This window comes from Lemur catta, chromosome 17 (genome assembly GCF_020740605.2).
Source record: "Lemur catta isolate mLemCat1 chromosome 17, mLemCat1.pri, whole genome shotgun sequence".
Classification (NCBI taxonomy): Eukaryota; Metazoa; Chordata; class Mammalia; order Primates; family Lemuridae; genus Lemur; species Lemur catta.
Genome location: NC_059144.1, coordinates 20,992,547 through 21,007,947, shown reverse-complemented (window position 1 = coordinate 21,007,947; position 15,401 = coordinate 20,992,547). Strand labels below are relative to the sequence as shown.

Genomic DNA, 15,401 nt, shown 5'->3' with positions numbered 1-15,401 from the left:
TCCTGAGCTCCTGGAGAGTCAGGCCTGGGTCTTGCCCCTGAAATCCCCAGCAAGCCTAGTACAGGGTCTCAGTGTTTGTTGAATAAACCGTCCTTTTCGTGTGGATGCCTCCTTAGCTTGTCAAGACTTTGCAGAACCACAAAATACATCCAGGAACCCACAAAAGAAGAATTCAGAGACAAAAGCACAAAGGAATCAAATAGGAAAAATACCCAGCAGATATGATCGATAAAAGTTGGGGTTCTTTCAAAATACTTCTAAAACAGACAAGTCTTTGGTAAGTTTTGATTAAGAAAAGAAAGCATTGATAAGCAACACTAGAAATAAAAAAAGGGATAAAGTGACGATGGAGATTTAAAAGAGCAGGAGAAAACCACACACTTTATAGCAATAACTGAAAAATCGAGGTAGGTAAAACAGGTGATCTACTATGAAATTACCAAAGCCCTTCACAACTGTTACCTCAATAAATCCTAACAAGAGCCCCAGGCCTTGAACAGGCAGTGTTCCTACTATGCTTTCTAGAAGAAAGGAAGAGATTCAGAGGTGCACACCAAGCACAGGCTCCTGACAAGCTAGCCCTCTGTCTCAAAGGTCATGGCCATGGAGCCTGAGCACACCTAGATATGGAACCAAACCACTCCTGCACTTCTACCATTGCCTTAAGTCTGCTGGTTGGACAGCCAGTCTTATTTATTTTTCCACTTGAAATGTCATAAGGGGTTTCACTTTATTTTTACTTCAAAAGCAGCACCATAAAAATCCTTGATGATTAGAGCTCCAGCTGTCTTAAGTTGTTTGTCAAGGGATCGGTTACTCAAATCTCCTATGGAGAGAAACAATTTCAGGCAAGAAGCCATGGGAGCTGAGAAACACAAATGTCTCATCTCTGAAAACTTTCAGACTCCCTCCTGTTCACCGCCTGGCCTGCCCCGTGCTCCCTCTCCCCTAACCCCACCATCTGCTCTCCAGAGAGCGTATCAAATTTTTGGGCTAAGGTACTCTGGCGCCAAGGACTCAGCCCCTCCATGCATCCCCCTGCCCCCTACTAACTCAGAAATCCAACACCAGGACCCAAATGGACTGCAGCCACATAGAAACACAAAGTAAAGTTTATAAAGCTTTATTAAACATTTCAAACAGCTGTGCAACGAACACACCAGAAAGAAAAGCTCTAGAACAGCAGTCCAAACATTTCACAAGTGTGGCCTCGCAGCCTCACAGTCCCATTCCCTAGATGGACTGCCTCCAGTTCTGTCTCTGCCTGGCCCACCTCCCTCTCCCCTCAGGCAAAAGAGAGATGGATGGTTCGGACTGGAAGGACCACCATGCTGATCCCCAGTGGGCAGGGCCAGGAGAAAGTCTCGTTTGCCAACACTGTTACTGAAGCGCAGAAAAAGAAGTGACAGTCACAAAGTCTTCCTGTGTATTCTTCATAATGTACAGTCTATATGCGCAGGAACGGAGGAGCTCCTGGCGGGAGGACGATGACCACTGCTCCCCTCTGTCTTGTCTGAACCACCTCGGAATCCAGTGTGCTGGTCACTCTGCAATCCCCATGCTAAATAAAAACTGTAGCGGCACCTACTATATATAGCTAGCTACTACTAAACCTCAAAATCAGAACACATTCGATACAGCTTTTTTAAAAGGAATATACACACATGTATTTGTATATACATACACACACACAGGGCACATCAAAAAATATCCAAACACCTATCAAGGGACTCATGGCTGTTACGAAACACACAAGTACTCTCCCACTCTCTCAGCTAGGGACCGTTAGATCTACATGAATACACAATACTTCAATCCCGTAGAGCATGCACGGGAGACACAATGAGGCCCCCCTCCTTGGGACAGCTGAGAAAGACAGGAGGAAGGGCAAAGGAAGTGGGGCTGGGCCAGCAAGCAGGAGCCCAGACACCAAGTGAAAGAGCAACATCTATCTGTTGCTTCCTTTCTTAAAAATGAAGGGGAGAAAATATTGGGAGATTCGTGGACAACAGTCAAGACATTTTTCTGTCTAGCCTGCTGAACAAGGAAACGAGGATGAAAAAGCGAGGCTCTTGGGCGTCAGCAATCTCTTCAAATTTGAGATAAGTGCAAAAATGAGCCCTGTCTTAGACAGGCGCTCTCCTAAAAGGAAAGGGATAGAAGAGAAGGGAAACCAGGAGAGGGACGAGGAGTCACTAATATTCTGAGAAGGAAGGAGATCCTGACAAGGAGGGGTCACAGAGGTGACAATGACACTGGCATTTTATCTGCCCAGGTCACTCTGGGGCAGTTGACCAGGATGGGTGCAGATTCTTCACCATTATGAGGGCAAGGGGGGTGGCCATCCTACCAGCCAGGACCAAGATGGGGACAGAACACACACAACCACAAGACCACCCATGACTACAGGACTCTACAATAAAAGCACTGGCCAGTGCCATTATTCACATTATAAGGATAAAACATCACAGGCCAAAAAGGCGCCATCAGGAATGTGGCACCCGCGGGGCTGCGGGATTTGAAACTCCAATGCTTTATGACCTATGTCAATGCCTCCCCTCCCGTCTTCTGCTTCCTTGGAAAGCTAACAGAGTGGGCTGTTAGGTGCCCACAACACCAGGGTCATGCGCCGATTCTGGAAGCGGGGAATCAGAGCAGTGGTACAGGAAACAGTTTCCCCAGCAGCTATAGCAGATGAGGAACAGCGCTGCCAGGAAAACCAAGGCACAAATTGTGCAAGGCTTCCGCTCCAGGAGGAAGCTGAGCAGGTAGAAGCCCATGAACATGGAGTGGCTAAACCACAGGGCGGGGTTGAGGGGCTTGGGGATGAGGAGGACAGGCAGCAGCCACTGGAGGCAATACATGATCTCTGCCGGGCAGGGCCTTCGCCAAGGCTGCCAAGCACCGCTGCAGGAACCGACCTAATGCGAGCCAGCGGGCGCAGGCGGCTGCCCTCCGCTTTCTTCAACCCTCACTCTCCAGGAGCTGAGCCGCTGTGCTCTCTGGCTGTCAGCCCGGGATCACCAAGGCAGCAGGGATCCTGAAGGGAGAAAGTCAACACAACAGACAAACACACAAAGGACAGACAGACAGACAGACAAAAACAAACAAAAAAAAAACAGGAACAGAATGTATACTTATTTGGGAAGATGGATCATGGTTAACAACAGCAAATGTGAATGCCCTTTCCTCCCTGCCCACCCATGGAAGTTCCACTCCTCTCCAAGTCACCAGTTCGGGAAGCCTCCTGGGATGTCTCCCCTGGGCTTCTGCTGGGGGCTCGGGCAGAGGGCTCTCCGGCACGGTCTGTACAGTGGACTGGCTTTGCCTGGGCCCTGCCCGGCAGAGATCATGTATCGCCTCCTGGGGCTGCGGCCCGTCCTCAAGGGGCCCAGACCGCACAATACCGCCCTGTGGTTGCCACAGCACGGCCATGGGCTCCGTGCTGTGCCCCCGTGTGGTAAGGACAGGGTTCTGTATCTATTATCTCTCGCAGCAGTAGGTGCTCAGGCAACGAGTGGCGAGTTAAAGCAGTTAGCGGCGCACTGCGGGCCCCCAGTACAGGCAAGGGATCTCTGGGAAGCTGCAAGCGGCGGCAGCACCACCAAATACTTTGTTTTAAGATGGCAGCCTAGGCCGAGCTTGCTTTTTTCCAAGTAACCCGGCGTCATTTTGCCAAAACCAGCCAACTTCTTGGAAAGTCAATGCAGAGAAAAATCACTATGCCACTTCATCCAAACTGAACTCGCTTGGATCATTACACTTCCATCTGCTGCTGGCACTGTAGAGAACCTGACCTCCATGAGCTTTTAATCAAAATTAATTTTCTATTCACATAAGAGTAAATGCCAGTTGGCCCCCGTGTCAGGCAGCTTGCTAGAGAGGTGCTTGGCGGGCCACCGGTATGCCGAGGGCCACGCTCAGAAACGGCGTTTGGATCTTCCTGTCCGGAAAACCCGCGATCGCGATCCGCGCGGGACCCGTAAGACGGGCGCTCCGAAAGGGACCCGCATCGCCTGAAAACCGGGCTTGCGGTAGCCACGATCCTCCCGCAGCGGTAGCCACGGTCCTCCCGCAGCGGTAGTGGAACCGCGCTCCTTGCTCCAGCCGCTCAGCGCAACGGGTACAAAGTACCCCACTGGCTAGGGCAGACCTACCAGGCCTGGGGGAGCGGAGCAGAAGACAGAGGTTGAAGCAACCTGTTCTGCCGAAAACTATCCCCGACACATTCCGACTACTTTTCTAAAGCTCATTCCTCCCGCGCGTAGAAAGGGCGCGGATCCTTCCCGCATCCCGCCCAGAGTAGATACTCGGAGACTACCGCTTTTGCGCCCAGAGCGCAGCGTCCTGGCTCAGCTCCCCACAGTAGCCACTTCGCCTGCAGATCCTGATCTCCTCCGAGCGCAAGAAGCGGGATGCGAAGAATCAGAGAAGCGTTACGCACTCAGAGACTCTAATGAAGCAGAGGACCTGGGCTTAAAACTCACACATTGAATATTAGGAAGAGTGCTGAGCACGGGCCTGTGATGCCAAGGCTCCTGAAAGGGGCACCGTTTTTTCTCTACAGGGCAGATAATCCCTCCCTAACTTCGGTTTTCCACCCATGCCTAAAGTGGGGTATAGGGCAGCAGCGGAGATTGGGCTTAAATGTGCAGGCTCAGAGAGAAGGGCGCAGCACCAAGAGGTCTGCATCCCCTACCCTCGCCCCACGCTCTACCCAGAGTCACGGTACCCTTTCATTCTACACGAAAATTCAAAAGCGAGCACGGCGGAATCTTCTGGAAGGGGGCAAAGATGGAACTCAGGAGGTGGGGGTCGGTGTGGAAAGAACAGATGGATTATTTTTTTCCTCTCTTGGCGAATGAGGATCGCCCCCAGTCACCCCTCCTCATGAAGCCCCCGCCAAGCGCGCATGCGCACTTGGGTGGCGGGCGGGTACTTAAGGCGCGGCCGCCGCAGCTGCGGCAGTGCGCCCTACAGCGGACTCCGAGCGACGAGCAGCCCTCGGCGAACCCTCGCTCTCGACCACCCACCCAGCGCTCTCGGAACCATGGCGGCAGTGGCAGCAGCCTCAGCTGAGCTGCTCATCATCGGCTGGTACATCTTCCGCGTGCTGCTGCAGGTAAATATGCTGGGGTTCCGGGTGGGAGATGGTTCCCAGCGCGTGTCCCCTGAACCCGCAAGCCCGCGTCGCGATTGCCGCCTCCTATTCCGATTGCCGCGATCCCTGCCCGCCCAAGTGCCGCCGCCGGCATCGTGCGTCCGCCGCCCATTCCCTGCGCCGTCCTCTTAGCGCAGAACTTCCCCTGTGCGCCCGCGCCCGGCTGGGGACAAAGACTCGGGGCGCGGCGGGCGACCGCTGCGGACGACCAACCGAGGCTTTTAGCGACCTACGTGGTAAGAAAAACCCGCTACACCCAGACTCGACCCCGGGAGGGAGGCGGGGCGCTTCTGTTGCGAGACTTTACAGCTCGCAGAGCAAAAATTTTCCGCCTTAAAAAATTGCGCATTGCGGGGAAATTTTCTTAAAAAATATACATATATATAAAATGCTTGCGGGGGTGGGATGAAAAATAAGTTAGAAAAAGGCACTTCTCAGAAAAAAATAAAAATCACTTCGCAAAAAAACCCCACAACGAATTAGAGGAAAAATTAACCAAAAAGAAAAAAAGAAAAATGCGCATTGCAGGAAAATAAATCAGACAAAAGCACTTGGTAGAAAAACACATTAGATAAAAAGCGCATTGCAGGAAAAAAATAGACAAAGGATCTAACTTTAAAAAAATGAATAGGAGAAGAACACTTTGAAGAAAACAATTAGAGGAAAAAGCTCTTCGCAAGAAAAATGGAAGGGGAAAAAAGCGCTTCCAAAAAAGGAAAAAGTGCTTTATGGAAAAACAAATAGAAGCAAAAGCGCTTTGTGTAAAAAGAAATCAGAAGAAAGCGCTTTGCCCATAAAATCATTTACCCTAAAAGCTCCCTTTGCAGGAAAAATTCCCTGCTAAAGGAATTCTTTGCCAAAGGAGTCGCGTATTTCCTTCAAGGTGTTCCTGGAATGCTGCATTTACTGGGTAGGATTCGCTTTTCGAAATCCTCCAGGGACCCAGCCCATTGCAAGAAGTGAGGTATACCTAAGTTGTGGGTCCAATCAGCTTGCCGCCATGCCGCGCTCAGCACAGTTGGAGAAGCTCCAGCTGCCCTGACTCGTGGACAGGCTGTGCTCGCGCCCGCCTCTCCAGCCCGCACTGGACAGGCGGGCGGAGCAGGGGCGGGGGCGGGCACGGCAGCTCGCAGACACGCTGCGGGTGCTCTTTACTAAGGGCGGGTCCTGGGTTTCTCACACAGGTGTTCAGGTACTCCCTGCAGAAGCTGGCGTACACCGTGTCGCGGACCGGGCGGCACGTGCTGGGGGAGCGCGGGCCCAGAGCCCCCAACTGAGGTCCCAGCTCCCACCCCTGGGCGGCCACACCATCAGATGCTCCTGTGCATCTCAGCTAGCATGGGAGCCAGTGCCGCACAGGAATGGGGGGTCCCCCGTGTTCCCCTGTCAGAGGAGCACTTGGCGGGGTCAGTGAGGGGCCGGTAGGCCCCCGGAGAAGCAGTACCGACAATGACGACAATACCAGATCCCTTCCCAACCCCTTTGCCCCATCCCACTGCGGGCCATGGTGGGGGAGGAGGGGGAATGGGGGAGCAGACCCCTGAGATCCGGGCATAGGCACCACATTCTGATCTGGACCAAGTCGGGACAGCACCATCCCAGCCCCGCAGCCACGGCCATGCCAGCAGGCCGCACCACGGAGATCCAGACACCACACCAGCCAGCAGAATGGACATCCCGACATCGCCAGCCGAAGCCTTGAATCTCGGTGCAGCAGAGAACACCAACTGCGTGCCTGTGTGGCGGGACTGGAGGGCGCGGGTGAGAGGGGAGGAGGGTTAAGAAATGGAGTGGGGCCCTCTCACTGTCCCTTGCCTATGGCATGTGCATTCCAACATTGCTGCCTATGCTCCCTCAATCCCCTCATTGCCTCCCAAGCCCACCCCACCCCAAAGAGATGTGTCACTTGATTCGGACCTATTCAACCAGTAAATGAATCCCATCTTTACTAAAACTGAAACGCCTTCTCCGAGCCCCCGGCCTCTCACTGATCTTGCTTCCCTGGTTTCACGCAGTTGTGGTCAATATTGTAATCGCTAATTGTAACAATTGTTTAGGTGTGCTTTAGTAGTGTCTCCCCAGCTAGATTGTAAGCTCCTGAAGGACAGGGACCACCTCCAGAAAAAAATAAAAAAAGTACCTCCCCCATCTCGCACAGTGTCCCAGGACCCTGCGGGGTGGTGGAGGCGCACCAAAAAATTGTCTCTTGTGGCTTCCTTTGCAGCATCGACACGCACTTCTAAGACTGGGAGGGAGGAAATGGGGGGGGGAATTGGAGTAGGCACACTACTCGGGGGAGGGAGGAAATGGGGGGAATTGGAATAAAGTGGGCTCCTAACACACCCAGCCCCATCTCAACACTGTCCTGAGATAAAGGACCATTTTCCCCTCCCCCAAAATAAAAACTGACAACTTCACTTGTCCCGGAATAAGGGACTACTTCCCCTTCCCCAAAGGGGTGGGTGCCTTCACTTGTAGTCCTGGGATAGGGGACACAGCAGATAATCATTATGGGAAAGATGGGAGGAGGGGTAAAATGGTGGGAAGAGCCCTCAAAATGGAGTACTAGGGCCCCCAGGGGGTGATTTCAGAGCACAAAGCCTTACTCCAGGTCTCCATCCAAGAGTCCCAAGGAAATACGTAATGGGCAGGGTGGACACTGGCCTGGACAATGGGTATGGGATAAGAGGTGTGGTGTGGCACCTCCTCCATCCATCTTAACACTCCAGGGCCCACAACTGCCAAACCACTCCAAGGGCAACCTGCCTGGCCCCACCCTGCCCCATAAACCTCTCTCCCATTACTGGGTTCCTTGCTTTTCCCAGCACTAGCCTCCTTATTCTTAGGGACGCTTACCAGGTCCCTGGCCCTGGGCTCTCCCCTGCCATCATGTCAGGGTGGGTGGTGGGCTGGCTGCTCGGCTTCAGAGTTCTCTTCCCTCTCCCACTCCTCAGTGAGGTGGGGCTCTTCTTACATGGGGTCAGCTGACTCTCACCAAATGGCCCTGCCGCCTGTTCAGCCTTGTCTCTGGCTTTATGTGTCCCTGTCACTACACACCTGTTCCTGGGTCAACACCAAGGGAGGGAGTTGGAGGGCCATAAATCTCTCTTCCTGCCATTTCCTCAAATCCCTTAGTCACAGTTGTCACAAACACTTCTGGAGCACAAAGTACCTCGCCCCCTTGAGCCTGATCATGTTCCCCCTCCTTAAGCAAGCCTCTTAAGTTTCTCAGCCCAGTCACCAGCACCTGAAGGCACCTACAACTTCGTTCAGCATCAGAGAATTATGGGGGTGTGGGTGCAGATCTTGGTTTTGCCATCAATAAACCTAAGGAACCCAGAGAGGTCACCCTCCACCCCTCACCTTCAGTTCCCCTCTGTAAGAGGGCCTCTAAGATCCCAGTGAACCCCAACATACTAGAAACACTCTGCTGTCCAAGGGGCAATCAGGACTTGGATATGGAGTGCAATCTGAGACTCCATCTTCCTTAGGCTGTGTGGCTACAGCTGCTACCATAACCTGAAGGTAAGGCAGGTCTCCTTTTGCCCCAGACTGACTCATCAGCAGGCAATGCCCACAATCTCTCCCTTCCGAAGCCCGTATCTTGGCAGCCCTCAAGACTGGAAGTTTCTGTGGTTTTCCACACTAAACCCACAGAACCGTGCACATATTTCAACATGTGTTCTCAATGAAGGCTGACCCTCCCCTCACAGCCTTTGAAGGGTGTGCCCATGGCCCCACTGCCTGAGATGCTCTAACATCAGCCAATGTGACAAGGTAGCTGAGTTCAAGGAGGAAGGCCAAAGCACAGCATGGAAAAGTCTGACTGCTCTGGACACAGTATTTTCTGTGCCCACCCCTTAGAAGGCAAGAGGCTGTGGGTAGTCTCAAAGCTTTCCAGATGATCTTGGCAAAGCCCTTTTCCTCCATCCATCCATCAGGGCTCTGAGTGTGGCATGGTGAGATGACAGAAATCCAGGCAAGGGCTGCTCTGGTGGCCTGCACCTGCACGGCTGGGCTTGAATGTGCAATGTCCACTTCCCACTTTCATCCTCTACCCCCAAACGCTTATGTTCTGGTAGCAAACAACCCACCAGAGATGACAAAAGGAATGTATTCACTTTCCATCCTGTGGAACGGTCCATACATATCTTGTTTATAAAGTTTTCCCACAAGCTATACCATTAAAACATTTTATTCTGAAAGAGAGCAGTGGGAGGTATTGAAAATGACTAGTGTTTTATTGCAAAGCCCTTAGTCACAGCACTAAATGTCCCCTTTCCCTAAACCATCACTGCTCCCACAAGACTGCCTCCACAAGGCCAAGGACAGAGCAAATGAGTTGTGAGGGGCGTGGAATGGCCTTGTGGGATCCAGCAACAGGTGAGACCCCTGGGACTAATCCCTGAGAAGGATCAGTTTCTTAGCCTAGAGTTGAAGTTGAGGGGTGGGGGTGGGGCGTTAGGTACCACAACCTTCAGAGGAGTGGGGTGCTATGTGACACTGTTACCTCTATCTGTGGAGTATCTGAATTTGACTGAGGGAAGGGATGTCTGTTCTCTGGGCGGGGCAGGGCAGGGGCAGGTTTCGTGAGCTTCAGCTATAGGGCCAGCAACAGCTTATTACAGGAGAGTTGGATGGGGGAGGTTTGCTGTGAGCCATTCACTATTTTGAAATACGTTTTATCTCCTCAGGAACCAACACCCCAAAGGGAGATTCTGAATTTGCAGTTAGCTTCTTCCCCAGAGATTTAAACATGTGCACTCATGCACACACACAAAACAGTAGTCTAACAACAGTCTCTTTTTCCCTGGTGACCTCTGACTTCCTCTATGTGCCCCAGAGAAATGTTGTCACCATCTTCTCTGGGAATGATCCCATTTATCCTCCTTTTCCCTCCCACAGGGCCCAAACCCCAGCAGGATCCAGATTCCTGAGCATTCCCAGAGCAGGAAGTCAGAGAGGCAGGCAACACATGGTCCTTGGTATATCACCCAGTGACAGGCTTGAAATGGAATGCATGTGTTTCAAAGATAGGAGAACAACAAGAAAAGACAGCTTAACCCAGATTCCTCTTTGAAACAACATATTACAGATAAAAGTTAAACTGTTTTTGGCAGCAACTCTAACAAGACCAATTTCAGATATGGATTTGACCTGGTCACTGGAAACCAACCAGGCTTCCAGTGACGGAATCTTTTAACAGATTTGCTCAACATTAATTAGGCTCTGATTTAAAACAAACAAGCAAACAAGATCTAACAATTGACATTGGCACTTAAGCTGGAACTTTTTTTTTTCCTGCCGGCTTTGGTGTTGCCGTCCAGAAGGCTGAAGGGATGGTTGGACCATGTCAGGCAGGGCAGAGAAGCCGTCCCAACACACCAGTTCCCTGAAGGGGATAAAAGACGATCCGAACCTATAAACAGAAAGGCCGTTTCTTTCCTATGACAGACCCCAGTCTCCCAACATTTAGCGTTGAAAAGGGACACGGACGCCTGTAAGGAAACTAAAGAAGATTTGGAAAGAAGGAAAAAGCTACTGTCCCCCATCCCCCATTCTTCTTTTCCAGGCCATTAGTGTGCCAGGCATTCCGTTCCTTCAGCTGCCCTTGAGGGCCACTCCCCACACATATTGGAAGAAAGGGAACGGGTGTCCCGACTTGAGGTAAAGTTAGAGGGAGTAGGAAGCGCCCGCGACTGGAAGCAGAGCGTCAACCTATCACCCCAGACACGGAAGTGGGGACCCGGGGCGGGAGACCCTTTTCTACTCTTTTTCCCACACCTTCTGATTTAAAAAATGCCACTGAAGTGGTGGCAACAGTGACAGGCCTCCCACAAGGTGGACTTCCTGCCGTGGGATCTGGGGCTGAAGAGGCGGTGGTCGCGCTCCCCAGCCCCGCGCCCCCCGGCTCTGCCTGCCTTATTCTGGGAGGGCTCTGACCTTGGAGGCCGGAGCGAGAACCTAGGAGTCCAGGGACCCACCCTTGGGCTGGGAAGAGACCCCTAAGGCCCAGGCTAGGGCCAAGCAGGGCGATCACTTGACGCCGGACAGGGGTGCTCCCCCTCCCCCCTCCCGGTGTGTGCGGAAGCAAAATCCCAGCGTGGGGACCCGGCGACGCCTAAGGTGACCCAGAAGGGACAACATGGCGGCGCGGCCGCATTGAGGGCTTCTCATCCCGCCCCCAGCAGGCTGATGCCACGGTACCTGCGAGCCCTGCCATGGCGCCGCTGCCACTGTCGCCGTCGCTGCCGCAGCCTGCCTCCACCTCTGCTTGCCACCGACGCCGCAGGAAGCCGGGGAGACGCCCCCTTCGTCTTCTAGTCGAGCCGGCCGAGGACCCCTTCGGGAATCGGGCTGTCTACAGCGACGCCTGATCAGAGAGCGCAAAGTGGGAGGGTCACCCTCGCTCGATAGCCGCTTAATATCCGCCACAGAAGACCCTCTGAGGACTTTCTGTGTACTTTTACAAATGTCTGGGAGCGCTGAGGTCTTCAAACCGCAATAATTTCTAATCAGGCGCGGCTGGGCAGCCCCGAATCACGGGCCATGGACCCCTCATGCATATGCAGCAGATTGTGATCTTTACTCATTGAGAGTCGAGCGGGCGTACTTTAGCCCCGCGTGGGTGAGTCGCGGGTCAAGGTGTGCCCCGCGGGTGGCCCGTCAAAGCCCGGAAAACCTTCTCGTGGCTCGAAGTCTACTCCCTCCCGGGCCCTCTCACGAAGGGGCCAAGGCTAGGAGTGAAAGATCGGGGCTCAGAACTTGCGACCTGCCTTGGGTCAGAATCCTGACTCCTCCCCTTGCCCTGTACCTTGGGCGAGCAAGTCCACCCCTGCTCTCAACCTCCTCACGGCTGAGGAAATGCCGACCTCTGGGTTGTTACGGGCACCGATGAGTCAGCGTGTTCATTCATTAGCTAATTAAGCACATTCCTCGAGCGCTTACTATGTAAAAGCGCAGTGCTAAAGCCAAGGGAGTAGTGTGGGTGACCTGAAGGCGCTGCCAGTCTAACAATCACTAATAATTTTAATCAAATCAATACATAGTTACGTACCATGGGAAGGGCTGCGAGGGAAACTAAAGAGTGTTATGAGAAACTAATGGAGTCCCAGTGTAGGGTGGGAGGTGAGGGTGGAGCCTCCTTGGGAAGATGGCATTTAGGCTAAGAAACCAAGGACGATTAGGAGTTGTGCGCCCGCAAAAGTGAGGAGGGAAAACGTCCTAGGCAGAAAGAACAACTGGTCCCAGACGTGGAGTGGGAAGGAGCAGAGTGAGGGTGAGAGGTGAGCAAGAAATAGGGCAGGTAGCGCTCCATAATGAATTTTGCTTTTACCTTGAATGTCAAGGGAAGCCATTTCCATCAGGGCAATGGTAATCAAATTTGGGTTTCTTAAAAGGCCACCCTGGCTGCTTGGCTTGGAAAGTACTCAGCAGTGGGTGTGGGGAGACCAGTCAGGAGGCTTTTACAGCTTTCCAGACATAAAGTAATGGTGACTCAGACAGGGTGGTACCCTGGGGAGATGGAGAAGGAAAGGACATAAGATTGGACCTGAGTGGGTGCCGATGGGCAATGACACCTAGCTGGGATTTAGCCTTGAGGTGAAAGAGCCCTTGACCAAGGTGATGATAAAGCCTGAAGAAGGAACAAACTGAGAGGGAAGATCAACAGTTTGGCTTTGAGAAGTTAAGTTTGGCGTGGCTGGGCAACATGTAGGCCGACAGGGTGAATAGATAGTTTTACATGAGCTGAGCTCCCCAGCTGGGAAGGGAGGCTGGGGCTGGAGATAGAAATTTGGGTGCCATCAGCACACAGCTCATGGCATCGGATGATAACCCAAGGGAGGGACTAGAAGAGTGGGCAGGCAGAGGAGGAAAACCAGGAAAGGAGACTGAGAAGCAGTGGCCAGTGGGGTAGACTGCTCAGCAGGGATGATGCTGTGGAGAAGAGAAATGGCACCACTGGGTTTGGGAATAAGGAAGGTTTGTGGACTCTATCCTTTATATTGCAAGTTAAACAAAACAAAACAAAACCCCCAAAACCCTAAGTCAATTGGCTTAAAAAATAAGTAGCTTGCCATTCAGTGGCAGATGAATGGTGTGGCTTGACCATGTCATCAAGGACCCATACTAGTTTCATCTCTCTGCTGTCTTTTTGTTGGTTTCATGCTCATGGCCACAACACGGCCACCCAGTTCTTGGGGTCACATCCAAGTCAAGGAGATGTCGATTCCTCATCTAGCTGAGACTCAAATAGGCCTGGATGTGGCCTCTCACCATCCTGCTGCTTATGGACTAGGGGATCAACGCATCCGTGCTAGGGACACCTGGTGTCCGACACTGGAGGGAAAGAGGAGTCTTGTAATGGAAGCTCTTGTTTAGAAAATGAGAGGGAGCTAAGTGCTGGCAAGGATGTGGAACAACTCAAAATTTTTGCATACTGCTGACAGCACAGGGACTCGGTACAACCATTTTGGGAAACTGGCAGTATCTTCTAAATCTAAACATACACCTGTACTACTTTTTTAATTCTTAAAGAATTTATTTAAGAAAATAGCAATTTATAAATTGGGAAGTACCAAATCCAGTACACCTGTGCTGTGACCTAGAATTTACCCTCCTAGGAATTTGCCCAAGAGAGATGAGTGTCTGTGTCTACGTAAAGACTTGTCCAAGAATGTTCATAGCAGATTTATTCAGAGCTCAAACTGGGAATAGCTCAATGTCCCTCGACAGGAGAATAGATACACAAATTGTGGCGTGTTCATCCAATGGAATACTGTGTGGTATATAGTCATATAAAAGAATAAACGACGGATACATGTAACACTATGAATTAATCTCACGTATAGTATGTGAACTAAAAGAAGCCAGACACAAGAACAGTACCTGCTGTATGATTCCATTCATATGAAGTGTAAGGGCAGGCAAAGCTACTCTACGGTGATAGAAATCAAAATAGTAGTTACCTGGGTCAGGTTGGGAGTAGGGAAAGGAGAAAGAGGGACTTTTCTGAGGTGCAGGAAAAGGACTGTATCTTAATCTGGCTGGTGATTACATGAGTAAAAATTCATCAAGCCATGCCTTAAGACTAGGGGGCTTTGTGTACTGTATCTATGTTAGACCTCAAGAAATATAAAAGAAAGGAAGGGGCCCCACCATCCCATGGCATGTGACATATGCTGCCAAGCAAGGATCGGAGGTCCATTTTGGGGGTGGAGGATGTTATCTTCCAGTAATTTCATGCCGGGTCTGGGCATTGACAAGACCTCAGTGGCCAACCCTTTTCCCCTTGGGGCTCCAGAAGGCTGGAGAAGGTGAGGCCAGGTCTTCTCACTCACATGGAGCCAGCTGCTGCCCAGCTGGTGCTTCTCCTCTCTGCGCACAAGACTGCTCCACCCGCCGAGCTCAGTTCCAGGTGGTAGAAACAACACCGACACTGGCTTTGTCTTGAGGGACCTGGAAGGTCTTTCTGCCTTAAACCTTCGCTGAGCAGCCTCAACTTCCTGCCAAGGCCTCCCCAACTTGCCCCTACCCACCAGACACCCAGACGCACCCAGGACTCCTGCTCTCTCCTGCTCCACACTCCGCCAATCTTGTTCATTTCTCCTGAAACCCCCTTAAGGCCTCTTCTGTCTCCACTGGCAAAGTTCAATCCACAGGCAGTAACTGTTGAATGAATGGTAACTGAATGACTGAAAGGCCAGGCCAAGCTTTCTCATTTGTCCCCTAAGCCTCTGATTTAGCTGGTAACCAAATGGAATTCATTTGGAATTGGATGGCAAATTTGGGGCTAAATGATAGAGTATCAGGAAATGGTTATGTTATGAATAGAACAATGTTTTGTGAAATCACAATACCTACTTTCCTGTACTATCATTCTGTTTGACAATTACCTTTTTTTGAAAATCAACATTATTTCCTTACCAAGACAGCTTCAGGAAATTCAACCTATAATGAACCAGTAGTTAGTTATTAAAACACCAAAGAAGCTATGTGATATCAAAAGTTTTAAGATGTAATAAGAAACATTGTTACCAACATGATCAAAGAAAGAAGTAAGCTCTGGGATAACACAGACTGTAGCCAGAGTGCTGAGGTTTATTCTACATTTACTAGCTGTGTGTCCTTGAGCAAGTTAATAAACCTCTCTGTGCTTCAGTTTCCCATCTGTAAAACAGAGAAAACATTAGACTTTACCTCATATGGCTGTTTGTGGGGATTCAATGAGTTCATTTTT

General features: G+C 51.3%; 2 protein-coding genes across 4 annotated transcripts; one reads left to right on the top strand and one right to left on the bottom strand.

Annotated features, from left to right (window-relative positions):
- Positions 1-1,107: 1,107 nt before the first annotated feature.
- Positions 1,108-11,533, bottom strand: LOC123622356 (BLCAP apoptosis inducing factor). The gene is made up of 2 exons (XM_045528611.1): positions 11,369-11,533; positions 1,108-3,040 (listed from the first exon to the last, which is right to left on the bottom strand). Exon 2 carries the CDS (start codon positions 2,862-2,864, stop codon positions 2,601-2,603), a length of 264 nt encoding a protein of 87 aa, XP_045384567.1. The 5' UTR covers positions 2,865-3,040; positions 11,369-11,533; the 3' UTR covers positions 1,108-2,600.
- NNAT (neuronatin) lies at positions 4,930-7,360 on the top strand. Of its 3 annotated transcripts, none has more exons than XM_045528614.1 (3): positions 4,941-5,122; positions 6,045-6,125; positions 6,346-7,360. In XM_045528614.1, the coding sequence occupies exons 1-3, from the start codon at positions 5,051-5,053 to the stop codon at positions 6,436-6,438; spliced, it is 246 nt and encodes an 81-aa protein (XP_045384570.1). In that variant the 5' UTR covers positions 4,941-5,050; the 3' UTR covers positions 6,439-7,360. The 3 variants fall into 3 exon arrangements, with proteins under 3 accessions (XP_045384568.1, XP_045384570.1, XP_045384569.1); XM_045528613.1 differs by having other exon boundaries at positions 6,045-6,120; positions 6,346-6,598; XM_045528612.1 differs by lacking the exon at positions 6,045-6,125 and having other exon boundaries at positions 4,930-5,122.
- Positions 11,534-15,401: the final 3,868 nt, after the last annotated feature.

Excerpts from the sequence above, each read along its gene's own strand:
- NNAT (XM_045528613.1), top strand. The coding sequence starts at position 5,051 with ATGGCGGCAGTGGCAGCAGCCTCAGCTGAGCTGCTCATCATCGGCTGG. Across the intron at positions 5,123-6,044 it reads TCTTCCGCGTGCTGCTGCAG|GTGTTCCTGGAATGCTGCAT; the intron begins GTAAATATGCTG and ends ATTTCCTTCAAG. Across the intron at positions 6,121-6,345 it reads GACCCAGCCCATTGCAAGAA|GTGTTCAGGTACTCCCTGCA; the intron begins GTGAGGTATACC and ends TTTCTCACACAG.
- LOC123622356 (XM_045528611.1), bottom strand. The coding sequence starts at position 2,864 with ATGTATTGCCTCCAGTGGCTGCTGCCTGTCCTCCTCATCCCCAAGCCC.